Here is a 27,221-nt window from a genome sequence, read left to right on the forward strand (position 1 = left end):
CATACGGATATATAACATGGGAATAAGAAAGCAAAGTACAACAGTGGCATATGGGCCCGCTGGGCACATATGGTGATGAGGGGTGGGTGATAGACTGGGATACATAGCAACATCACAGGGATTGGGGTCATGGAGCGCAGCGACACAGGGCACACAGAACGGGGTGGGATTAAAGCGATAGGGAGGGGACAAAAGAATGTTCAACTGCTGAACAGAGACACATGCTTGGGGAGGCACATGGGGATGTTTGTTTCGGCAGCCATCCATTCCATGCATTAATCAATTTCTTCCCTTTCTTCATTTATTCATTGCATTTATCAATTCATTCAATGCATCCATCTGTTTGTTCGATTTCTTCATCTACTGATGTTACCCTTTACTCGCTGAATGGCTGGTGGCAGTGGTTTCGTTTTGAACTACCATGATTTGCATTTACCACAACCGTTCGCAGCTCCGGTAAAGCAACCGCGGGAGCCATCTTTTTCAAAATGGCGCAGAGCCATCTTTGACAAAATGGTCCCTAGACTTTTTCTTTTGCCAGTTCTTTGTGGAAAGGTCCTTCTAGAGATTTTCTCTGCGTGCCAAACCAGGTTTGGTCTCTTAGTTCATTTCGCCTTTGGCAGGGTTTCTGAGTGAACCCCTCCTCTGGCTCCAGAGTGTCTGGGGTAGGCAGGAAGTGAGGAAGGTGCCCGAAACTCCCTGTGCGTAGTCTCCTAGGAGACCCAAATGCACTCTGTGGTGATTGGCTGGCTGACTGTCCAGCAAGGACAGCCACCCTGCTGGGTGAGTGACAGCTAGGCTGGAATAAACAGGAGAGAACAGAATAAAAGGCTAGTCTTTTGGCTTGGAAGGTAGAATTGACCACTGGACAAAGAAACCGAAGAAGAGCTTGAAGAGGACGACTGCTGCAACACCTGGACCATTGGGTTTGCCCGGTGAAGCCCTGCTGCAGTGCCGAAATGCCAAGTTCGCATCGACAGAGAAGCCCCTGCAAGGACAACTTCTCCCTTTGAGTTGGTGGGACTCCAAAGTAAGCCACCTGGATATCCATCTCGAAGCTGGTTGAATTTCCTCAGAGTTGCTGCAGGAAACCGAATAGCCAGGGAGAGGAACACCAGATTGTGTACGTTGATTTTAAACTGGCCTAAAGCTTTTGGAAGATCCTCCGGACTCACACGAAGTAGGACTGACCAAGCCTGAGCCCCCTCAGCAGAGTGCGGGACCCCAGAAGCAAGGAAAGTCCACCATGACAACAAGGAACCGCGCTATGTTGCTATTTGAGGTTTCCACGAGAAGCTGAAACGCGAAACCGCCACTGAAAGTGAAGTTTGCCGGTTGCCAATTTTGACCGTCCCAGTGCAGTGCAGGAGTCCCCCCACGTCCTCCCTCTTGTCCCCATGAGTGAGGCCCAGGAACAGTGAGATCTGCAGAGCTGCACAGGAACAGAAGTAATCAGCTGCATCTTTTCTTCTTTACCAAGGTACTGTAAAACAAGTCTAAGGGAATTTACCTCTTACTGTAGAAGTGCTTGTAACTTCCACAACTCACAAGTCTAATCCGTTTGTGGCCCTACATTTGATTCTTCTTAATATCAAAGACTCCTAAGAACTTGTGCAAAGACTTTTCCTTCCATGTACTTACCTGAAGTGTTGCATCCTATACAAAGACTTGTGCCCATCGACTTTTGCTTAGCCTATTGAATTGTATGACTCTTCTAAGAGGACCTGAAAGTATTTGCCCTGCTTAAGAATATTGGTGATCTCTTGTGTTCCAATAACCTTGCCTTTTACCAACTTTTGAGAGTGTTCTGAATGCCAACAGTAAGATATTAATATCCCCAGCACCCTTGTTATTGAAGTCATCTGTGGGTGTAGGTTGTGTTCCTGGGCCATCCCAAAAGGGTCTTGTCTGATTCAGAAACTCAGAGTGTACAGTATTGAAGTGCATTTGTGTGTTACTATTATATTGCTCCTTTCTAAAGAAGGCTTTACAACTGACTGATTAAATAAATTAATAATTGTTTATGCAAGAAACCTTGAGTGTAAGAGTTTATTTGTATACCTGTAACTGTGAATCTTTGCGTAACTCCACTACTGGTCACATTTCCCCCTCTTGAGATAAGCCTGGCTGCTCAACATGCTACCAAAACTGCTTATACCAAAGGTTGGGTTGCCTATACCTGTAGTCATACTTGTTTGCAGTGTTCCCAGAGGGTACTGCATTCAAACTTTGCCTAACAGTAAGAAAAGTCTGCAGGGAGCCAGGACACCCAAAGTCAATCGAACAAAGTCTGGGAGAGCTGAGGCACTTCTTGTAGATTGCCCAAAGGTCTTGCACAATGATAGTGTTTGTAGAAAATAATCACTGTTGGGCCACAAGCTGTAAGACTTGTGAAAGCAAAGCTGCAAGTAACGCTGCAGAAAAAGCAGCCAATAAGTCTCCAGTGAGCACAAACAAGCTACAAACCAAAAAGGTAAGCACCCCTTTAGTTAACACAGTACCTTAGGTTAGAAGAAGAGATTTCAGCTGACTTCTGTTCCTGTTGCAGTCCTGCAGATCCTATGTTCCTGGGCCTCAGTCGTGGGGACAAAGAGGGACGACGTCTGGGAACTCCTGTACTGTGGTTAGAAAGTCGGCGGCAGCAAAGGGCTCTTTTCAATTCATCTGCACTTCGCGGTTTCAGCTACTGGTCAATAGCAGCACTGCAAATCTCGGACACTTGAGGGGCTCCCCTCGCCTCTGGAGTGCAGCACTCTGGTGAGGTGCCTCGGGCTTGGGTGGTCCTGTATTCGGGAGGGTCCTTGGGATCTTCCTGGGGCTCTGGTCCGCTTAAAGACGATGCACTCTATTCTGGAGTTTCTGACCCTGCATTCCAGCAGCAGCGAAGAAATACAGCGCAGGGAGAGTGGGTCCAGGTAAGTTCATCTTGGGGTCGATTGGTCCCACCAACCGAAGGGGAGAGAATCGTCCGTTCCGGGCTTCGCTAGTCGATTCGAAATCTGGAGCTTCAGCACTGCAGCAGTGCTTAACCCGGCAAACCAACGGTCAAGGAGGGTGCAGCAAGCGTCTCTTCCAGTTTCTTCTTTGGATTCACGTTCTCTGTCGATATGAACTTGGCAAGTTGGCACTGTAGCAGGGCTTCATTGGGCAAACCAACGGTCCAGGAGTTGCAGTGTCCTCTTCAAGCTCTTCTTCAGTTCCTTCGTCCAGTGGTCGACTCTGCCTTCCAAGCCAAAAGATTCGCCTTTTATTCAGTTCTCCAGCATGGGGTCTGGCATGGATTCACATGCTCATGAATATTCCCCGTCGTCAGGCTGGGAATCCTCGGTAAAGAAAAAATCAGTATCAGTTTCGTTTCTGAACTGTCTTTCTTACTAGTAACCAATCACTGGTTTCTGGGTCATACTGCCCCCAGCCAATGACTGCCCTCTCCCTAAGCCCCTCCCCTGGCAGCCATCATCAGATTTTTACCGCACATTCAAGTGTTGGGAGTCCTCGTGCTATAGCTCTCGAGCTTTTACTGCGTTTTCATGCTTTTTTCAAAGAGATTTTCTCATTTTTTGGTTAAATCGAGCCTCAAGCTCCACCGTTCTACTTCCGATCAACGGGGACCCGTTTTGGAATTTTCTACGCCCCTCAAGGGTGAAGTTTTCGTAGAGTTACGCTTCTTGGAGGATTCCAGAAGATCTGAGGCCTACCATGGACATGGCCCAGGACAAGGGAAGCTCGACCCCCGGATCCAAGCTGTTCAGGAACTGCCCTGATGTTTTCAAGGAGGGCGAGCATTCGAGATGTCTCTACTGCCTTCATGAGGACAAGACGCACATGGAGAAGGACTGTGTAAGGACCGTGTAAGCTTCTGGAGAGGCCCAGGTCGATCTCGAAGGATTCAGCCGAGGGGGAGCGAGGCGGTGACCATCCCCCGCTCCCCCCAAGGTGAAGGCCTCAAGCGCGCCCAAGGTGGTGAAGGCCTTGATTCACCCTACTAAGGCCTCTATTGAGGGAGTCACGGCGACCATGGTGAAGCCTGTGGAGGCTACTCCAGTGGAGGCGACCTTGGGGGCCCAGAGTTTCCCTGCAAGGGCGGAGGGAATCCTCTTTCCAGCCCATCGACAAGACCCCGTGAAGACCCCAGTAGAAAAAGAGGGGGGAGGCGGTGGCCATTACGGACACGGATTCAGCCTCTGAGGAAGAGCTGGTGGAAACCGTAAAGAACCTCAACGAGAGGTTCGAGAAGGTACGATCCCACGGTAGGGATCCCGAAGAGGTGGTAGAAGAAAGCGACGGTGGCGCCGACAAGGCCCCAGTGGAGGAGCAGCCTTCCCTCCCGTCGCAGCCATTTCCCGAGCCTCAGGACAACTCGGCGGCCATTTTGATGGCAATCCAAAAGTTATGCACATACATAAGGACGAGATTACCATGAACCCCGGCGGACGATCCAGAACCGGGCCCGTCGGGAAGCCCTCCGAACAAGCGGAGGAGAGTTCATCCCTCCCCGCCCTTCATGCCCCCACGACCCGTGGAGCCCTCATCCCCCCTCACCGGACCCCAGGGATGACACAGTGACGGATACGACGACGGGGACGGATGACGACGGTGGTGACGACGGGAAATTGGCTCCTTTCATGCTATGATCGCCAGGGCATCCGAGCTCTTCCAGCTCTGCCCAGAGGAACAGAAGAAGGAGGGTTGCCTCTATCAATGGCGAGAGGCCAAGAGAAAGACTGTCCTCGCGGTACCGTTACTCGACGATAACTGGGATGAGGGACTTGCGATCCTGAAGAACCCGTCCACGACGCCGCCCCTTTGTGCCTCAGGGCTCAACCTACGCCGGATTCGGTCATCTCAGCGGCGGCCAAGAAGAAGGCGGCAGGGGCGACAGCCTCAGCCTCTACTTCCCCACCTGACGGCGAGGGTAAGAAATTGGACGCCATGGGGTGACGGGTCATCTCGTCGACGGCGACAATTAAGGCGGCCAACGCCTTAGCGATTGTGGCCCGTTATGACAGGGAGCTGTGGTACAAGATAGCTCCCCTACTGGACTTCCTACCAGAGGACAAGAGGGCGGAAGCCCTGGTGATTCTGCAGGAAGGTGATGTGGCATCGGACCATGCCATAACGGTGGCAACGGACATTGCCGACACCGGTTTTCGCCAGTTAGGCAACAGTGTTTGCCTTTCGGCGACATGGCTGGCTCAAGGCGACAGACTTCCATCAGGACGTGCAGACCAGGGTATTGGACATGCGGTTCGACGGCAACAACTTGTTTGCAAAAACGGTGGATGAGTCGCTGCAGGCCATCAAGGCCGACACAGAGACGGCCCGAGCCCTGGGAGTCCTTCAGCAACAACGGCCCTTTCGGAGCGCTGGAGGCAGACAGGGGGCCTCCAAGGGATCAAGCGGTGGCTCCTCTCTGCCGCCAGGCGGCCCGCTCCTCGTCCCAGGAGGCTTACAGGGGTCGCGGCAAGCAAGGAGGATCTCGGCGTCGTCACCAAGGAGGCCAAAGCGGCAGGGCCGCCTCCAAGCAAGATTGAACCGGCCGTAGTGTCAGGCCCCCACCAAAGCACCCCGGTGGGAGGCCAGCTGGTGAAGTTCGTCAGTGTGTGGGAGTCCATCTCCACCGACCGTTGGGTGCTGGATACCCTGGCCCACGGGCACACTCTCGAATTCCAAAAGAAGTGTCCCCGCATTCCTCCCGTGGCCAGGAAGGAAAATCACGACCCTCAACTGCTGTTGGAGGTAAAGGCGATCCTCAAGAAAGGTGCCATCGAGCTCGTCCCCAAGAGGCTGCGGGGCTCCGGAGTATACTCAAGATACTTCCTCATCAGAAAGAAGACAGGCGGTTGGCGCCCCATCCTGGACCTACGTCGGTTGAACAAATACATCAAGGCACAGAAGTTCAGGATGGTCACTCTCCAGCACCTGCTGGGACAGCTGTAGGAGGGCGACTTCCTATCGTCGTTGGACTTGGAGGATGCTTACTTCCACATCCCCATCCTAAAAGGACACCGAAAGTTCCTCAGATTCGTAGTCCAAGGACGCCACTACCAATTCAGAGCTCTGCCATTCGGATTGAAGTCGGCACCCAGGGTGTTCACCAAGTGCCTAGCACCAGTGGCGGCACGGCTGCGCCTGCAGGGGATCCATGTCTACCCCTACCTGGACGACTGGCTCATCCGTGCAAGGACAAGAGAACTCGCCGTCGAGCACACAGCGGAGACCGTCCGCTTACTCACAGAGCTGGGGTTCTGCATCAACTACCCGAAATCCTATTTGGTTCTATCGCAGGTGGCACTGTTTCTGGGAGCGAAGCTCGATACAGTGAAACGATTGGCGTCTCCGTCGGAGGAAAGGACGAAGGCCATCTTAGGCAAGGTGCAGCGCCTGCTAGCCACGGACGTGGCCAGGGTGAGATCCATCAAGTCCCTCCTCGGTATGACGTCCTTATGCATCTATCTAGTGCGCCTGTGCAGGCTACGGATGCGTCCTCTACAGGAGTTATTCGACGCCCGCTGGATTCAAGCGGCGGGCAGCTTCGAAGACAAGATCCCACTCAACGAGATTTTCCGTCGAGTGATCCAGTGGTGGGGCACCCGTGCACACCTCATAGTGGGCACAGACTTACAGACCCAGGCACATCAGGAGACGGTGCCGATGGACGCCTCCCTGGAGGGATGGGGTGCACACACTGGAGATATCCACGCAAGAGGCCTTTGGCTCCCAGAGGAGAGGTATCTCCACATCAACATCTTCGGGCTCTGCGCCGTGTTCTGGGTGCTCAAGTCATTCCTCCCGTCCCTCAAGGGCAAGGTCGTGAGGATCTTCACCGACAACACGACCACAATGTTATACATCCGGAAGCAGGGAGGTACCAGATCCCCAGCCCTATCCAAGGAGGCCCAGGATCTGTGGCACTGGGCCGTCGCCCAGGGGATGTTTCTGGTTCCCTTCCATCTGGCAGGAACAAAAAACACCATCGCCGACTCACTCAGCAGGGAGTTGCGCTCGTGCCACGAGTGGGAACTACCCAGGATCAAGTGGATCGGCTCTTCCAACGATGGGGTGAACCCCAGATCGACCTGTTCACGACGGCGACGAACTCCAAGTGCCAGAGGTTCGCCAGCAGGTTCCCCCAGCCGAGGAGCATGGGCGATGCTTTCTCGTTCCTCTGGGACGGCCTGTTCCTGTATGCGTTTCCTCCGTTGCCGCTGCTACTTCGACTCATCAGCCAGCTCAAGAGGTCCCAGTGCAGGATGATCCTCGTCGCACTGGCGTGGCCGAGACAGATCTGGTTCCCGGACCTTCTGGACCTCTCAGCATCCCCACCAGTCAAGCTGTCGACGGACGCAGATCTTCTCTCCAGGGAGGGAGGCGCCATTCTTCATCACGACCCGAAGTCGCTGAACTTGCAGGCCTGGCTCCTGCAGCACTAGAGTTTGGAGGGTACGATATCCCGGCTGACTGCAGAGAGGTTCTTGCAAAGGCCAGGGCGTCCTCAACTCTCAAGTGCTACAGACATAAGTGGAAGAGGTTCTCTGTCTGGTGCCGTGCACAGAAGATCAACCCTCTATGAATTACGGCACCTCAAGTGCCACCATACCTACTGTCGCTGGCCAAAGTTGGACTAGCTCACACTTCCATCAAGATACATCTGGCAGCGATCTCCCGATACACCAGAACTGTAGGACGGCCGTCCTTGTGGGCTCATCGACTGGTGCAGGAATTTATGAAGGGACTGATCCGATCGTTCCCACCGTTGAAGGCTCCAGCCCCGGCATGGGAGCTCAACGTGGTGCTGACCAGGCTCATGGGGCCACCATTCGAGCCTTTGCATTCAGCTCTGTTGAAGTTCCTGTCGTGGAAGACAGCGTTCCTTGTGGCCATCAACTCCCCACGACACGTGGGAGAGATTCAGGCCCTACCCTGCAAGCCTCCATACTTGACTTTTCACGATATGAGGGTGGTGCTGAGGACGCACCCCTCTTTCATGCCCAAGGTGCTGTCTGACTTCCATCTTAACGAGCCCTTGGTGTTACCAGTTTTCTTTCCGTCGCCTTCGTCGCCGGCCGAGAGGACTTTGCACTCGCTGGATGTAGCTAGAGCGCTTAAGTTCTACGTGGACCGAACAAAGAGTTTTCGGAAGACGTCACAGCTGTTTGTGAACCTTGGACCTGTGAACCAAGGGAAGGCTCTCTCGAAGGCTTCCATTTCCAGATGGCTCTCTGGCTGCATCATGCACTGTCATCGGTTGGCCAACCGACCGTTGCCCGGCCGTCCAAGAGCCTATTCAACCAGAGCGATCACTGCTACTTTGGCGTTCTTGTCTGGTGTGCCCCTGCTGGACATTTGCAGGGCTGCTACGTAGAGGTCGATGCACACCTTCACGAGATTCTACTGCATCGACCGGGATTCCAGGGAGGAGTCCAGAGTCGACCAAGCAGTGCTGCGCAACCTGTTCGCCTGAAGGTGGTCCTGGTGAGGAGGTAAGAGTTGCTTAATGTTGAGTTTATGTAATGCTTAATGTTGAGCCTTTTGCCACCTCCCGTGGTTGTGCATGTGTGTACTGCTATGTATTTTTATATTCGTGGGCATGTGAATCCATGCCAGACCCCATGCTGGAGAAGGAACAAGTTACTTACCTGTAACTGTTGTTCTCCAGCATGGGTCTGGCATGGATTCACATGCAAACCCTCCCTCCTTCCCCTCTGCGGCTCTTCACTTGGTCATACTGCCACTTTACGTGCTACCAAATCTGAGGATGGCTGCCAGGGGAGGGGCTTAGGGAGAGGGCAGTCATTAGCTGGGGGCAGTATGACCCAGAGACCAGTGATTGGTTACTACTAAGAAAGACAGTTCAGAAACGAAACTGATAGTGATTTTTTCTTTACCGAGGATTCCCAGCCTGACGACGGGGAATATTCATGAGCATGTGAATCCATGCCAGACCCATGCTGGAGAACAACAGTTACAGGTAAGTAACTTGTTCCTTCTCTTCCATTCATTCCAGCCTAGCTGTCACTCACCCGGCAGGGTATCTGTCCTTGCCGGACAGTCAGCCAGCCACTCACCACAGAGTGCATTTGGGTCTCCTAGGAGACTAAGTGCAGGGGGTTTCGGTCACCTCCCTCACTTCCTGCCTACCCAGACACTCTGGAGCCAGAGGCCGGTTTCACTCAGAAACCCCGCCAAAGGCATTAACAGCTCACGATAAATGCTGAGTACAGGATATTCCACTTCCCTCAGCCTTTTTCGGCTGAGGTGCACACCAAACATTCGCCGGTCTCCCCATGATAATTTTGTACGGGGAGAGCCCAATTCTGGCCTATACAGATGTTCGGATACACAGTAACGCTATTGGCAATGCATCTACCCAACTTGGCTTGCTTCCTGCACAGATCTTGCTAATCTTGGACTTCAAGATTCCGTTGTGGCGTTCAATAAGACCGGCCGACATCGGATGTCTCGAACAATGGAATCGCTTATCAATCTGTAAACCTGCGCAAATTTGCAGTATTACTGCACCTACAAAATGCGGACCATTGTCCGACCATATGACACGGGGCAGACCAAAGCGCGAGAAATACTCCTTCAGCATTACTTTCGCCATGCTCATGGCAGTGCAGTCTTTCAATGGATACGCTTCCACCCACTTGCTGAACGCACCTATGACCACCAGAACATACTTCAAGTTTTGGCATCTCTCCATTTCTATGAAATCAAAATGGATCACCTCAAATGGCATAGAGGGAGGACCAAAACTGCCTGTTGGAGTCACCGTTCCCTTCCCCACATTGTGTTGTAGACACGTGATACAATTCTGTACCAACCTCTCGGCATACTTTTTTATGAGTGGATTTTCCCAGACTGTGGCTAGATGTTGAATCATTTTCTTTGCACAAATATGGGTGGGGACTGTGAGCCATTGTAACCATTGCATTTACATAGGCATTTGGCAACATCCAATTCCCGCTCTTCTTGTCCACCCAACAACCCTCCAGATCCAATTCTGCAGAGCCCTCAGCCCACCCTTGTATTTCATCTGCAATGGCTTCCGCCTGCTTCTCTTTGACAGTGACAATTCCATTCTCTATCATACAGGGTACTTACTGCGATTGTACTGTTAACATTTTCGTGTTCAAATCAGTGGCAGTTTGTTTTGCAATTCTGTCTGCAAATGCATTTCCCTTTCCCACCTTGCATGTCACCTTTTTATGTGCTTCCCACTTTACTATCGCCAAGTGCTTTGGACACGTAAGTGCAGACAGCAATCGTACAATCAAAGGACCATGTTGGATTCTAGCCCCATGTGATGTTAGAAAACATCTCTCGGCCCACAGTCAGACAAAATTATGAACCACGCCAAAGGCGTATTGGCTGTCAGTGTATATGTTCACGCTTAGATTTTCAGAAATCTCACAGGCTCTCGTTAAGGCAAGTATTTCCGCAGCTTGGGCGGAGTTGTAGGGAATTCTTTTACTCTCTACAATGCTTTTTAACGTGGTGATGGCATATGCGGCAGTTGATGTGCCGTCGGGTAACTTAAAACAAGAACTGTCACAAAACAGTTCTCCATCTGGTTCTTTTAGTGGAGTATCACTTAAATCAATTCTCCCTTTTTGTTTCTTCCTCAGTAACCATTAAACAACCATAGGGGAGTTATTCATTTCCACCAATGTCTTCCTCGGGCATTGGCATCAATTCTGCTGGATTCAAAGCGCTACACCTCAAAATTTGAATGTGGGGTGCGAACACCACTATTTCTTATCTAGTTAATCTAGCAGAGGTGATGTGTTGTGTCTCTTTCTATTGAGTAGAACGTCTATGGCATTTCGCACCATCAAAATTAAAGTGTGCCCCAACACCATCCCTTCTGTTTGTTTCACGGACGCAACAGCCGCTGCAACAGCTCGCAAACATCGTGGTAGTGTGCGCGCTACAGGGTCCAGCGCAGAAGAAAAATAACCGCACAGGCTATTTCTTCCACCTTGTTCCTGCGTTAAAACTGATAACGCGCAGCCTTCGTTCTCATGCACAAACAACCTAAAAACTTTTTTATAATTTGGCGTGCCCAAAACTGGAGCAGAACACAGCCCAGTTTTAATCGAATCGAATGCTTTCTGACATTCTTCATTCCACTGCAACGGCATCACTACATCCTTCTTTGTCAACTCCACCATTGGCTTCACAATTAATGCAAAATTCATAATCCACTGACAATAAGAAGCCATGCCAATTATAGCTCTAACTCCTTTCTGTGTCTTTGGAATAGGCATACCAGAAATGCTCTCTATTCTCTCCGGCGTTAGTCTTCTCCCTTCTTTTGAGAGTAGGTAACCCAAATAAGCTACCTCCTTCTGACAATACTGAAATTTCTTTAGGCTCGCTTTATGGCCATGCGCAGCTAGATGAGTCAATAACAAGACGGTACCTTTTTTACAAATCTCTTCCGTGTCAGCAGCAATTAATAGATCGTCAATGTACTGGAGCAATACACAACCTGTCGGAAGTTCTAACATGTCTAGCTGTTCTTTTAATGCTCTACTGTATATACTCGGACTTTCAGTGTAGCCTTGTGGAATTTGTGTGAATGTGAATGATCGCCCTCCTAACGTGACGGCGAAAAAATATCGGCTTTCCTTGTGTACTGGAATGCTGAAGAAGGCATTCTTCAAATCAATAACCCTAAAGTATTCTGCTGAAGCAGGAATCATTGTCAAAATTGTGGTAACATCTGGAACTAATGGGAATTGGGGATCTACTACTTTGTTTAATGCACGCAAATCAATTATGAAACGGTACAGTACCTCATTACCCCCTTTCTTATACACTGGAAGAATGGGGCTGTTGCATGTGCTGCCTGCAATCTCTTCAATCACTCCCAATTTCACCAAATCAGAAACAATACTTTTCAATTCTTTCTCTCCTTCTGCTGAAATTTCATACTGCGGGATGCGCGTTAACGTTAGAGCCAGTGAAAATTGTTTTAAAAGAAGGACTATCTTCAAGCATCCCACATCATTTTCATTCACTGCCCAAATACAAGTTGGCACCTTACTCAATTCCCCTGTTAAAGGTTTAGTTACCAATTCAGATGTTGGCATATTCTGAGGAGAAATCGTCAAGAATACCCCATCTGGTGTACAGTGGATAACTGCGCTTAGTTTTTTCAATAAATTCAATCCCAGGAGATTTTCCCCACAATTCTCTTTTAAAAGAAATTGACAATGTTCAGTAAAAGGCCCTATTGTCAATGCTACTGATTTGAACTCGGGATTTATTACTGGGGTACCTGCAAACCCTACTGAGATATTTTCCTGCCTTGACAGAGGTATATCTGGAACCAAGTGATGGTCTATCGAGCACTTCTGTGCCCCTGTATCTACGAGGAATCTATGCTCTTCATTCCAGACTTTCATCTCTACGTAGGGTCCTTTCTGATTCACGGGAATAGACACTGGTTCCGACCCCTGTCGTGGTCTGTCCTATTGCGGTAACAACACATCATCTGAAGTGTAGTCACTGCTATTATTGTAATATGCACCCGATTGAGTATCAAAAATGTTCACGCCTCTTCCTCTATTTCCATTTTGTATACCCTGCTGATTTTGACTCTGGATAAAAGTAGTTTGATTCAGAGCCTGGCCTTGATTCTGTGCACCATTCCCTTGATTATTCTAGTGCTACTGCATATGGTTTCTGTTGTGGCCATTTGTTCCTGGGTGCACTCTGTGCTGCCTTCTCTGACCATACCGGCCTCTATTTTGTAGATGTGGACATTTCACTCGCCAGTGTCCTTACACTCTGCAATACGCACATTGATTTAATCCCAAAGGCCCTCCATGCATGTTCAAATTATTCCTGCCCTGTGCGTTTCCCCTTCCCCTGTTGTGTCCCGATACTTGCTGGAGTAACACCCTTGTTTTGAAATTTGTTCTATCCTTCGCTTCTCTTTCTTTCTCGGTATTCACTCGATTCTCGTTATATTGGGCCATGTGTAATACTTCTCCTAACATTTTTGCTTTCCATGCACTTTCTAATGTCATTATTAAATTTTGAATCGGGAGTATTAATCCTCTCACATATTTATCAACAAATAACCTTTTTCCCGCTTCCGTGCTTACATCCTGCCCACTGAAATCTGTAAATACCTATTTGAATCTGTTAAAATAGTCTGTAGCCAGCTCGTCCTTACCTTGAACACACGCAGTCAATTTGTCCCATTGAATTCTTTTCTCTGGGACAATTTCTTTCAATTTTTGTACTATTCGTGCCAGTAATGCTATCGTATTCGGCCCTGGCTTCGCACCCACTCCTTTATCTTTATCTTCCTGTATTAAATTTGCCCAAGTGGCGCCATAGGCTGTCTCATCATCTACCTTCCTTATTCGTTTCCATATGTCCGCTGGCAGAATTACAGGGAATATTCGATCTATATCACTCATAGTGAACACTGAGGATTGCAATAAAGACTCTACTTCTTTATAGAAACCCGATGAATTTTTCTGTATGTCAGGGATCGTTTGTTTTATATTATTCACTTCCTGTCTAGAGAAGGGAACATGCACATATTGGGCTGTGTAATGTGCTGGAATTACCTGAGCTGGCGTAGTGCCTACCGCAGGACTCTATACCTTTGGTACAAAGGTAGGGGGCACTTCTCTCATGGGGAATGCCACACTCACTGTTCCTCCCCCTTCTCTCATATGCAACAATATCCCCAGATCGAGGGATAAGGCTGTTTCTCCCGTCCCTCGTTCCACTGCTGGCTTTCTCCTCGCCTATATCTCTGTTTATCAGATATTCAACCATCGTCTGCAGTGCTTTCCTTTTCATCAGTAAAGAATATTCATCAAATATTCCGTGTATTTCCATTGCGGGAATACTAGGATCTGAAATCCACTTTAATGCTTCACGTGTGCATACTTTTATTACACCGCTAACCTGAACTGGTGGCGGCGAAAATTTCTGCATATAAGGTCCCGCCGCTTTCTTCCTACCTCTCTCAATATCCTTCCTCCTATACCCTGGTGTAGCAAGTACTTCGGAATATTCCTCATCAAGTTCATTCTTAAGTTCAAACAGTCTGCTCACATGTTCTTTTATTTCTTCATTTACAACGTGCTAGTGCATTCAAATCCAACAATCGTTGCGGTGGTAACTTCCCAATCAACTTTTTCCATTGTGCCGACAAATATTCCCCCATGCATTCCAACAATAGCTGTCTTTGATTGTTCCTTCTGAAGTCATACAGTGACGCTAGTGTGGATGCCCCATCATTCTCGTCTATATACATTTCCGCCTGTTCTTGCAGCTCACGCTTTCTCTCCTTGCTGATCGTGCTGCGGGTCACTCTCATACATTCACTTTGTTCAAATTCGCTCATAGGGGGGGCAGTCGGGACAGAGGCACCCTCTTGGCCGGGAGGTACGGAGGGGGCAGTGAGAGTGGAAGATGTCTGTTGGGGCTGTGGTAATTGCGAAACACTCGGGGCTAGCTGACTAGTGGGCAGTGCAATTACTGATGCAGCCTGTGGCTGTGCTGGGGTTGGGAGGGGCTGAGCAACGGGAGGGGGTTGAGCGGCAGCTACTGACGTAGTCATTTTAGTCTCTTCCCTCGGGCCTTGTTTTGTTGCAGTTAATATTTTGTTTATTAATTCGTCTGATGAGTGTAGCTCTTTGTGGATATATTTTTTCAATATTCAATTGGTCGCGTCTATTTGCCTTCCTCAAACTATTACTCCACTCCTCCTCCTCCTTTTCCTCAGCTTTCTCCGCTTTTGACTTATGCCTGCGCGTATGTTTCTCTCTACTTCTAGATAGGAGCATTGCTTCCCTCCTCCAGACCCTAAGAATATCAAGTGCCGCAGGGCGTGCTTTCTTAGTTATCAAAACCTTTTCCAGGTTATCTATCCGATCCATCTCAAAACTACCATTACTCGGCCACTGAAGCACTTCCTGCTTTCAGGTTTACTTATGCCAAATTTCACAAAACATTATTGCTCCCACACCATACTTCACATACATATCATAAGCCGGCGTTCCCCCCCCCCAGAGGTGGGACCTGGCCAGTTTCCAAAGATTGTTCGCTGCAGCGGAAAAACCCTGCTAAGGTGGACAATACCCCAGGCATGTTTTAACCTTCCCCTTGGCTAATCAAACTTACTCTGGGTGTTTGATTTTGCAAAATCAACTCTCAACCAATATCAGGATCACTTACGAATCGAGGCACGACTCACCTGATTAGTCATGTCTTTTCAAGACACAATTTGTCGTATACTGACGCAACCAATGACGACTTGTCTGCGTATCTTGGCTCGGCCTCGTTTCGGGACCCTCGCCTCCTTGTTCGGTGGCCGGGGACATCGATCAGGGATCAGCTGTCTGCAGATCTGCAGCAAGGAATCTCATCACTTACGCAGGGCACCCCGAACACCTCTTGATCCCGCCTCGATCGCTCCCGTCCTCACCGTTCTTACCGCCTTCCTTCTTTTGCAACGTACACGATGGAACAAGTGGGGGAGGGTCCCTATTCGGGTGCCATCTTGAAGGGGCGCCTGAAGGACCCTCGGATGTGGAAACAAGGCACAATCACCACACACAAACTGATACACCAGACACGAGGTTGTATTCCCAAAATCTAGGGTTTATTGCAAAACAAATAGTCCCAGTTGGCCAAATGGTCCCACGCCCCGCGACGTGTGTCTAACAGACCTCGGGGGACGCAAGAAAGCGAAAATTGTACATCAGTTACATATATACAAAATGAGCATCTTATAATCAGTAATGACACATTCGATGCCGCTCCTAATTCATTTCCTTTGAATTGGAGGCGATGATTGACCATGGTGACGAATATGACACCTCAGACCACCATATTTAGTAACAGTTTGCAATCTCGAATTTACAGACACCATTCTTGATTTGAGAAAACACAGCGCTTCTGTTTTCATGGGCAAGCTGCGCATAGGGGACAGGCACATTCCAGCCCTCACGTTCTCCTGGTTTCGATTCACGCTCTAGAGGTCCGCTTGCTCTCTGGGGCCTCACAGTGCTCAGAAAGGGGGGCCGTAAGAAGAGCATAATTCAAACCTTTTAAGATTAGTTTTGTACATTGCTATTCTTTTAAGGAGACTCGCTGGCATCCGTGTACTGATTAAAATGCCTTGCTCCTTGCCTTCAAGGATATGTGAGGGAGGGGAACCGGGCATTTCTGTCTGGCTCTCCAGCGTAATGTTTCAACATGTCTTTAGTAACCTTGGACCATTGAAGCGGAATAATAACTACAGCAAAGCAGTTTTACATGAGGCAAGGTGGCAACGTTGGAGAAAGCAGAGAGAAAACAAAATGGCGATTCTGGTCATCTTAAAATGGTCGCACTCTAGTTGATCTAATAGCTACGTAATGACTAATGAGCATATATTCTTAACACTTTAAATGAGGTGGTTGGTCTTCGGCCAACCAATTATCATGCATTACCTTCCGTTCGAGGGGTGTCTAGTTTTTCTAGACTGACAAATCCATGCCAGACCCCATGCTGGAGAAGGAACAAGTTACTTACCTGTAACTGTTGTTCTCCAGCATGGGTGTGGCATGGATTCACATACGAACCCTCCCACCTAACCCTCTGCGGCTCTTCTCTTGGTCCTACTGCCACTTTACATGCTACCTACCAAATCTGAAGTTGGCTACTAGAGGAGGGACTTAGGTAGAGGGCAGGCATTGGCTAGGGGCAGTAGGACCCAGAGCTCAGTGATTGGTTGTTAGGAGAAAGCCAGTTCAGAAATTAAACAGATTTTTTTCTTTACCGGGGATTCCCAGCATTCCCCGACGGGGAGTATTCATGAGCATGTGAATCCGTGCCAGACCCATGCTGGAGAACAACAGTTACAGGTAAGTAACTTGTTCCTTACAGGTAAGTAACGTGTTCCTTAGTCCACCTGGTTGTCCAGGGAAACTTCCAAAGGCTCAGCAGGCACGGATACTGGTGCACCAAGAAGGGCCTTTTTGAGATCAGGACAGAGGAGCAGGGCTTCACTGGATATGATGCTGGTCAGCTGCAATAGTCATTCTCTGATCTTCAGCGAGCTGCACTTCTTTGAAGAAGTCTTGGCGCAAAAGGTGATCCATTCAATGGCTGCAGGTGGTCCTCCTTTTATCCAAGATCTGAACAGGAATTGCACCCAGGTCTCCCAACGGTAAAGATATGCACAATTCAAACTTGGCAGTAGCTATCCAATCATTGATAGCCACTGGACAAACATTCTACCCGGCAACAGATATTCAGGGACATGGATGTGGTCTGGGTCCAGACAGTCCCAGCCCCCAAATCCGGCCACACACACAGGCTGCCACTTTGCTGGGGAAAGCAGAGACTTTGAAAATGCATTCCATATGTGGAACTTCTGGACCTGAGTGGGCAGGAAGACGGGCAAAGGATAATTGGCAAAAATCTTGTAGCTCTGCCCTTTTAGAGCACAAGTACTGTGTATGACCTTTTGTGGGAAAATGCAAAAGTGCACAAGTCATAAGTTGGACATCCCGGACTCACAACCACAAAGTCACTGAAGAAAAGGTTATAATGATACAAAGTATCGTAACTGCACTTTACTGTAAGGTGATGTGTGCAGTTTTAAAATGACAAGCAATCCATTAAGGTAGACAGTCGCCCAGTACAGATAGTCTTGTGGACTGATCAGTTTCCACGTAAAAATAAGCGTAAAGGGAGGTACCTCCAAAATGTCAAGTCAGCAACCAAAACAAAGCAAAAAGGAAGGGTGTCCCATAGAAATCTATGTGAGGAAAGCAGTACAAAAAAAATCTTTCCTAGTAGTGAGCTTGGATCGAAATTTGGCCTTCAGTGTTACTCACACTGTATATTTGCATAGAGTTGCCCCAACCTTGTGAAAACTAATTGTCTCCCCAATGCTTATTTTTTTAATTTTCAGCTGCTTCAGGAGACGTACAGACTTACCAGATTCGCACCGCTCCCACAAGCACCATCGCACCTGGAGTTGTCATGGCATCCTCTCCAGTGCTTCCTACTCAGCCTGCCGAGGAGGCTGCACGAAAGAGAGAGGTGCGACTTATGAAGAACAGGTATGTAGGACAATGGTGTGTTTCTGCTTTGGACAAAAACCTCTCTTGTGTAGAAAAGAAGAGTTGTGCAGAACCGTAAATGGCAAAATACATGAGCTTAGTGGCAGCAATCAGCATGTAGTATATATGCTCACACTAATTAGATAATTAGCAATTGATTATTTACATATATATTCTAGTGGCCAGCAATCTGAAAGAGAAGGAAAAAAATTAAATATTGATTTTGTAACTTTAATGCTTTTTAGCTCTGTGTGCCGCACCAGAGGAGAATATGTATTTGCATATCATTTTGATCCCTCTATAATGGCAGCCCATCCCAAAATACCAAGCTCCTCTGAACAAGAGTAACGGCAACCCACACACGTGTTTTGGCCTTCTTGAGCATCAGTGTGATGTAGCTGCCTCGCTAGGCACAGAAAGCAGGGTGGTCGACGCCTAGTTTCCCCTTTTCACAAGTGATTTCAAATTAGCCAGCTGTTAAGATGGATTTCTAAACTCTGGTCTGGTGGACAGGATGTTAGGCAAGATTGTGTGCAGTACCCTTTGGGTGCACTACAACAACCCTGTCCTCCTGGCAATAGGAACCCAACCTTTGGTATAAGTCTGTACTACACAGGTTGGTAGTGTGTTGAGCAGCCAGGCTTATGTCAAGAAGGGTCAATGTGAGCTGTAGGGGAGCCACACAGAGATTCACAGTGACAAGTATTCAAATAAACTCTTACGCACAAGGTTTCTTGATTAAACAATTATTAATTTATTTAACAGTCAGTTTGAATAAGCCTTCTTCAGAAGGGGCAATATAACAGTAACACACAAATACACTCCAAAATACACACTCTTAGTTTCTCTAAATCAGCAAGTACTCATTTCGGATGGCACACGGACACTACCTACACCCTCCGGGGACTTAAATAGATAGGACACTGTGGACATTAATATATCACTGTTGCATTTAGGGCAATACTTAGGAGTATGTCAAAGAAAAAGATTATTAGAATAAAACAAATCTCACAAATATTCTGCAGCAGGTAAGTACTTTTGGTATACCCCAATGCAAAGTAAGTTAGCCTCTAACAAAACACAATGTCAAAGGGAAGACACAATCCAAGCCTGGATGGCTGAAAACTTACTCTGTCTGAACGATGATAAAACTGAGATCCTGATCATAGGAAGCCCAGTTAAACTTCTCCCACCAGCCTACCAATCATTTGACATAGACGGAAACAACATCAAAGTCTCCAAAGAAGTCAAGACACTAGGTGTGTACCTTGATTCTTCACTCACCCTCTCCCTTCAAGTGAATGCCATCTTCTCGGCCTCTGTGTAAATTGCGAAATTGATCACAGCATGCAGGCCCTACCCCAAGGTGGAAAACCGCATCACACTAGCCAGAGCTCTAATCCTCTCGAGGATAGATTGCTGTAATGCCATCTTTGCTGGTACCTCTACTAAAAACATTGAGAAGCTCCAAATTATTCAAAATAACGCCATCAGAGAGGCCCTCAATATTCCGAAGGCAGGCCACATCTCGGCGGCCAGAAGAAATATCCACTGGCTACCAGTCAGAGAGAGAATTAAATTCAAATGACTGTCCCTTCCCAATAAATGCCTGGCTAACACTGCCCTGCGCTATTTTTCCAACCTGATCTCAATAACACAATCAACCAGACCTACCGGATCAGCCTATGTAGGGCAACTGAACTCACATAGTTTCAAAAGACAGAAAGCTAGCGGCTCCAGCTTCCCTGTTCTTGCAACACACTACTGGCATTCCATGCCGCCTGAACTTAGGACGGACCCATCCCTATGGTCATTCTGAAAACCTGGCTTTTCAACCAGGATTCCACGAATCAACGCAGCTACTGAGATTTAATACCTGCTTTAAATACTATGCCCACTTACTCCTCAGAACATCTGTATCCCACCAGTCCCTAATCACGCATAAACCACTGCTTTCTCCTACAAACTTGTGCAACTATACTGTCTAATCACCTGTAACCCTGAGGCGAATGTTATTGCCCACGCAGTCTGATAGCAACGTTGGGCCATGTACTTAAGCCTCTGCTTCTGTTAACCATGTATAACTGGAACAAACACCTATTGGATTTATATAAGACTGCAATGTATTACCTTGTAACTCTCGTGGTGCCCTACTATTCTATGCACTAAGAATAGTATATGTAACCTTATTCTTGTACAAAGTAAGACGTTTATAATTAACCATACTCCTACACAAATCAAGTAATACATATGTAGTCGTATTCTTAAGTTAAGCGCCCAGATGCCCGAGGGTAAGTCATTTAGGGAGCCAGACCAGGCCAAGTCAATTGGGCAAAAGTCTAGGTGAGTTCAAGCAATTCTTGCAGGTAAGTAAAAGTCTTGCACAATGTTTGAGAAGTCTTTGTAGAAAAGAAGAAATCAAAGCGGGCCACAAGGTGATTAGGCTTGTGAGGTAAAGAAGCTGTTAGCAACTCTACAGAAGCAACCAAGGCAAGTCTCAACTGAGTACAAGCAAGGTTACACGACAAGAGGTAAGTTCTTTTCAACTTTACAGTACCTTTGGTTAGAAGAAAAACGGTTCTAGCTGGCTTCTGTTCATGTGCAGCTCTGCAGATCCTGTGTTACTGGGCCTCAGTCGTGGGGACAAGGACGTCTGGAGGACTCCTGCACTGCAACAGGACAGTCAGCAACAGAAAAGGACACTTCTCGAGATAAACTGCCCCTTATTTTGCTGAAGGTGTGGGAGGAGGCAATGGAGCATGGCACACTGCCAGAGTCCATGCGCGGGGCAGTGATCACTGTTCTCCTTAAAACCAGACGCCCCGAACATGGCATGTCCTCTTATAGGCCTCTCTCTATTATAAATACAGATGCCAAAATATAAGATCCTTGCGACCAGACTATTGCCATACATACCCATTTTGGTCCATCCCGATCAGTCTGGTTTTATTCCTACCCGATCCACTGCTCTTAACCTAAGACAGCTTTTTGGAGTTATGGCTCAAATTAACCCTAATGCCAGTGCAGCTGTTGTGGCCTTGGACGCCGAAAAGGTTTTTGACTGTTTCATGGATCTACCTTTTCTCTGTATTGGATCGCTTTAGTATAGGATGATACTTCTATAGTGTGTCAAACTGCTCTATACTAACCCGGAAGCTAGGGTCCTCACCAACTGTACTCTATCCCCACTCTTTTCCCTAGGCAGAGGAACGAGGCAAGGTTGTCCCTTTTCTCCCATTTTGTTCGGCATCACTATCGAACCCATGGCGTAATTCGTCCGGAAAACACATGCACACAGGGGAATCAGGATGACGGGTCCTCCACAAATTATATCCCTCTATGCGGATGACACTCTGCTTTATATCCGCGATAAGGAGGTAAATCTGGGACCGGTTATGGCTGATATTAATAGGTTTGCCGAATATTTAGGATATAAAATGAATGTCTCTAAGTCAGAGCTGCTCCCGTTGACCTTGTCCACACCTGACATATCCAACATCAGTGGGTTCCAACTGTCCCCAATACGGGTCCATTATCTGGGTATCATTGTCTCCAGCAATAAGAACACTCTATGTACTGATAATCGTGAAGAACTACTCCACACCCTAACGACTAAATTACATTTGTGGACTAAACTTGCCATTTCTCTATATGGCCGAGTTGCCCTTCTTAAAATGATAGTTCTCCCCAAATTACTTTACTGTTTTGGTAATATCCCTATGTGGCTTGGTAAATCCTTTTTCATGAAAATCCAGTCGCTCGTTACCTCGTTCATCTGGGGCGGGAAGACAGCAAGGATGAAATGGGCCAGGATGGTCGAACCGTTCTCGAGCAGTGGGATTGCGGCTCCAGATTTCGAGTTGTACTACCTGGCGTCTCAGGCACAATTCGCTAAACATTGGTTTGACCCCAACGACAGATCAACACATATCCCTATTGAGAAGTATGCGGCCTCCCCCTCTGTTGTCCGGTCAAAGACCCCTGTGATTTCGATCCGGTGAGCGCTACTGTGTATGCGTGGTCCAAAATATATAAGAGAATTGGAATTGAGCTACCATACGACCCTGATGTCCCATTATGGAACTACCCGGGCATTACATCTACATTTGATACAGCCCTGCAGAGGACATGGGACCCATGTAAACAAATTAAACGGCAAGATATGTTTCCGGGGGGAACATTTGTGGAACTACGGGACTTCATGGATGTGGTTGGGGGTGGACTGCTCAAACGATTTCAATATCATTGCATGAGAGCTGTATTTCTGCTAAATGGCCCACTTTCCCCATTGAGCCTCCCGCTCATGAATGTGTAAGGGCTATGACAGCGATTGATGGGCGGAAGAAAGGGGTTTTGCTGGTAGACAACCTAGTCCAGGCACACTCGGCCTCCTGCAATTCCATATGCGAGACCTGGTAGCGGGACCTGGGAGTCACTCTGAACGAGGAAAAATGGCGGAAATACTGTCAACTCACTTAATCTGTGTCTCTCAACGCAGGGCTGCGGCTTATACAATTTAAAATACTTAACCAGTTACATTACACCACTGCTAGATTGGCCATGTTTGTGGTGGGTTGTATAGGTAAATGCTTGAAATGTGATGCACCAAATGCAGACGGCTACCATATGTATTGGGCATGTCCCCTTGTGGCAGTATTTTTGGGTGATATCGCAGACATCCTCGATGAAATCACATCAATCCCTGCTTCTTTGTCCCCACTGAAGTACCTCTTCTGGGACATTGGCAAAACTGCTGAAACTATCAGGCGACTATTTAACATTGGTTGTGTAATTGCGAAACGTTGTATACTTAAGAGCTGGAAGTCTGCAAGGGCACCCCGCCGTGAAGACTTTCTTAAGGACCTTACTATGGTAAACGAATGTGAAGAACAATATGTTGTCGGTGTCTGCCACTTGCCACCCTAAGGATATTTGGGCTCCATATAGGAGCTACCTATGTAATATGCCGTGAGACGACAGCCTCTCACCCTTACACACCGCTTAAAGTTGACAAATGTTATGTGACACTATGCTGGCGTTCAGATGTAAGAATTTTTAAGATGCTATGCCAAGCCTGTGCTGGCTCTTGCCTGTTGTGACTCTCGACAAAATAAAGTTCATATAAAAAAAAGAAAAGGACCAACTTCTATTCAGTGACACTTCGCTGTTTCAGCTCGTCGCGTCCCAGCAAATAGCAACACTGCTGACTCTTGGCTGTTGAGGTGCGCTTTCCTTGCATCTGGGGTACAGCACTCTGTTGAGGTGGCTCAGGCTCGGTTTGTCCTGCTTCCTGGGAGTCCGGAGGATCTTCATGGAGCTCTTGGCCAACTTAAAAGCAACGCACACGAACGGTGGTAGTCTACCTGGCTCTTCTTTACTTTACTTTAAAACATTTATTACGCGCATCCATGGACCCTGGGGCTTTAGGGTGCGACAATACACACTCAACATAAATACAAGTAGGCCCTGGGGGAATCCTATTTCCAACTGTCAGTAGTTAAGTTACCTATGAGAACCGAAGGATTTTCAATTTCTTTTTAAATATTTCCGTAGATTCCAGACGACTTAGCTCTGGGGGAAGATTTTTGCTCCGATGATGGCTCTGGCAATCGTTTCTGCATTCTCTTGGGAAATCAGAGGTCTTAGGTGAGCCAGCAGTTTAATATAATACGCACATGATGATACCAAACTGCTTATATGAGGTCTCGTAGTGAGATGCTGGTCAAGTATTACTCCAAGAGTTTTAACTTTCTGCAGCGGAACAATCATTTCTGCTCCTATATGAAAGCTTTCATATTCCATGCCCAGTTTCCGTATCATATGAGTAGATCCAATTACCATCAGCTCGGTTTTGTCCTTATTAAGTGCTAATTTATTATGAATCATCCATGACTCAATAAGGTCAAATGTTTTGTTAATTTCTACTTCATCCTGTTCATGATTCCCAGTTAATAGGATGACACATTGCCTGTCGTTGGAGTAGTTCGTAAAAATTACTCCCTCATGAGCCAGCCTAGCAAACAGTGGGGCAGTAAAGATATTATAAAAACATGGTGAGGTGCATGCACCCTGGGGAACTACACAGCTAACTTTAGTTGGTATCGATTTGGCTTCTCCAAGGTAGACCCTACTTTCACGATTACAGAGAAAAGAAGACACCCATTGAGTAGCAAGTGGTGAAAAGTTTGCAACATCCCTTAAACTGGTGGACATGATTGAATGGTCCACCAGGTCAAAAGCGGCGATAAATCCAACAGCATCAGTAATGAAGTTTCATTCCTGTTCATACGAGTGAGTAGCTTAGTTTTGAGCTCAAGGAGTGCCGTCTCAGTACCAAATTCCACTCGAAAACCCGATTGGTGATCATTAAGGACAGGGTACATTTTTAGATGGGCGGAAATTTGTTCAGACGCCTTCAGTTTCCAGCAGCAACTGCAGTGGGAATTCAACCAGGTTCGAGAGGATGTCCAGGTGGCTTACTTTGGAGTTGATTGGTCCCACCAGCTCAAGCGGAGAAGTCGTCCTTGCAGGGCTTCTCTAGTCGAGACGCATTTGGAGCTTCAGCACAGCAGCAGGGCTTCACCGGGCAAACCAACGGTCCAGGAGTTGCAGCAGGCATCTCTTCCAAGTTCTTCTTCGGATTCCTTCATCCAGTGGTCGACTCTGCCTTCCAAGCCAAAAAGCCTTGCCTTTTTTTTGCAGGTTTCTCCCATTCATTCCAGCCTAGCTGTCAGTCACCCAGCAGGGTGGCTGTCCTTACCGGACAGCCAGCCAGCCAATCACCTAGGAGTGCATTCCTGGCTCCTAGGAGACTAAGCACAGGGAGTTTCGGGCACCTCGCTCTCTTCCTGCCCCCGCCAGACACCCTGGAGCCAGAGGCAGGCTTCACTCGTGAATCCCGCTAAAGACAAAACGAACAAAGGGACCAAACCTGGTTTGGCGTGCAGAGTAAATCTCCAGAAGGACCTTGCCACAAAGAAACGGCGAAAAAAGAAGACCGGGGCCATTTTGACAAAAATTGTAACCTTGGGTGCTTTACTGCAGCTGCGAACGCAGCCCGCGGTAAAAACGCACCACAGTAGTTAAAAGTAAACCACTGCCACCAGCCATTCATTGAGGAAAGGGTAACCTAAAAATGTTACATGACTAGACAAAGGGGATACTAAGCAACCCCTCAGCACCCTATTGTAATATAGTGTGTGCTGCGTCTAGAAAGTTACGAATGTAAGTAAAGTCAATTTTACTTCTCTGCTCTTGGAAACAGTAGTTTATCAAAGAGAAGATATTTAAACCTTGGGGAAATCTGAAAGAATTCCCTGTGCCACTGCACTGAAGGTGCTGTGTGATACAATGTAAAAGATGATGCTTATGGAGTTTGTCAGACTCCACAACCAAAAGAAACGGAGTTCAATTCACATTAAAAAATACATGAGAGGAGGGGTAAAACGATTCTCACTTTCTCCACGTTAAACATTCAAGTCCTCCAAAATCCAGCAAAGTTGCTGGGGGTCTCTAAGGTAGAGAGGAATTAGCACATTTCTGAGAATTCTCCCTAACACAGAGTTTAGGATGCCAGTATAGTTGTAGTGAACAGGGTCTCTGGGAGTTTAGCCATACCAATCTAGGTAAGCGTGGAGAGTGGTCAAGACGAAGACTCAGGATAGTAGAGCAGGGTCAGGAGTCCACAATGAGTCCACACAATGAAATGCACAATGATTACACTAAGACATTAAGTACAAAATTGTTATATTTATTATAGACTCCAATGCACACTATGAAAAATGAGTCAAGTGGGTCATATTATCACACAACACTCTAGTTGCAGTTGCAGAGTATTGCATTCTTCTTTTCGGGTTTCAAAAAGGGACGTCAACTGGGCATGCTTGTAATACTATCCCGTGTGCCGTGTATTGTCCCCATGATCCTTCACACGCCAAGTTCCCTCAGATTGTTTTTTTTCCGCCATCGTGGTCGGTCGCATATGCGATTGCAGTTTGAAAAATAATTAATAGTAATATTATTTCGACAGTCATCTCTTTTAGGCAAAGTTTGTATGCAGTCCCCTGTGGGACCACTACAAACAACTCTGACTACAGGTATAGGAAACACAACCTTTGCTATAAGCTTGTATTACACAGTTTTGGTAGCGTGTTGAGCAGCTAGGCTCATCTCAAGAGGGGTCTATGTGAGCTGTAGGGGAGTTACTCAGAGATTCACAGTGAAAAGTATTCAAATAAACTCTTACACACAAGGTTTCCTGAATAAACAATTATTAATTTATTTATCAGTCAGTTAGACTAAGCCTTCTTCAGAAGGGAGCAATATAACAGTAACACTCAAATACACTTCATGAAATACACACTCTTATTATCTCTAAACCAGTAGATACCCTTTTAAGATGGCCCACAGACACTACCTACACCCTCTGGTGACTTCAGTTGCTAGGGTGCTGGTGATATATCACTGTTGCGTTTAGAATCAAATAGTAATAAGTTAAAGGAAAAGGTTATTATTATGTTTCCTTTTCCTTTTTGATTCACGGTTTACTACAAACCTTTTATCATAACTTTCCAAAACAATACCTGTAAAATAACTTTTCTTCGTCATAGGTTCAACATCAGTTTCTGATTTGTCACCCGGATCTTTCAGGTCATGTGGATTTTCTCCAGCATTGGATCTTTCATGGATTCACATGCTGTGAATATTCCCTGTCATCAGGCTGGGAATCCCTGGTTACTTTGACTTAAGTTATTTTCCTATGGAAAAATGTGACACCTTGAATGTCCCATCGATGTTGTTGTGGGTGCTTTTGGTCCCACCAATGGGACGTCAAGTGTATAGCTCCGCCCCAGCAGCTTCCCCTCAGATTTCAACCGTCTTCCGAGCTGTTGGGATTCCTTGTGTTTCTCTCCTGAGAGAAATTTAGGTTTGTTAGAAAATTAACATTTCTTCAAATTCCTCCATCCGGAGCAACCGACGTCTACACACACGGTTCTAATTACAACCATGGAATCTTCAGGACCAAAGAAGTACTTATTTAGGCCGTGTGACACTTGCAGGCTCAAAAATGTGTATGACAATGACGGACATACAGAATGTCTTTACTGTCTCTACCCCAACCATTCC

At 47.4% G+C, this 27,221-nt stretch overlaps 1 protein-coding gene across 2 annotated transcripts in view; it reads left to right on the forward strand.

The window, feature by feature from the left end:
• CREB1 (cAMP responsive element binding protein 1) overlaps nucleotides 1-27,221 on the forward strand; it is a 379,690-nt gene that overhangs the window by 299,218 nt on the left and 53,251 nt on the right. For both annotated transcript variants that reach the window (XM_069615589.1, XM_069615588.1), the window contains one exon: nucleotides 17,945-18,095. In XM_069615589.1, the coding sequence (XP_069471690.1) occupies nucleotides 17,945-18,095 (151 nt within the window). The remainder of the gene's footprint in view (nucleotides 1-17,944; nucleotides 18,096-27,221) is intronic.

The sequence above is a fragment of the Ambystoma mexicanum genome, chromosome 9 (genome assembly GCF_040938575.1).
Source record: "Ambystoma mexicanum isolate Mex_15411 chromosome 9, UKY_AmexF1_1, whole genome shotgun sequence".
Classification (NCBI taxonomy): domain Eukaryota; kingdom Metazoa; phylum Chordata; class Amphibia; order Caudata; family Ambystomatidae; genus Ambystoma; species Ambystoma mexicanum.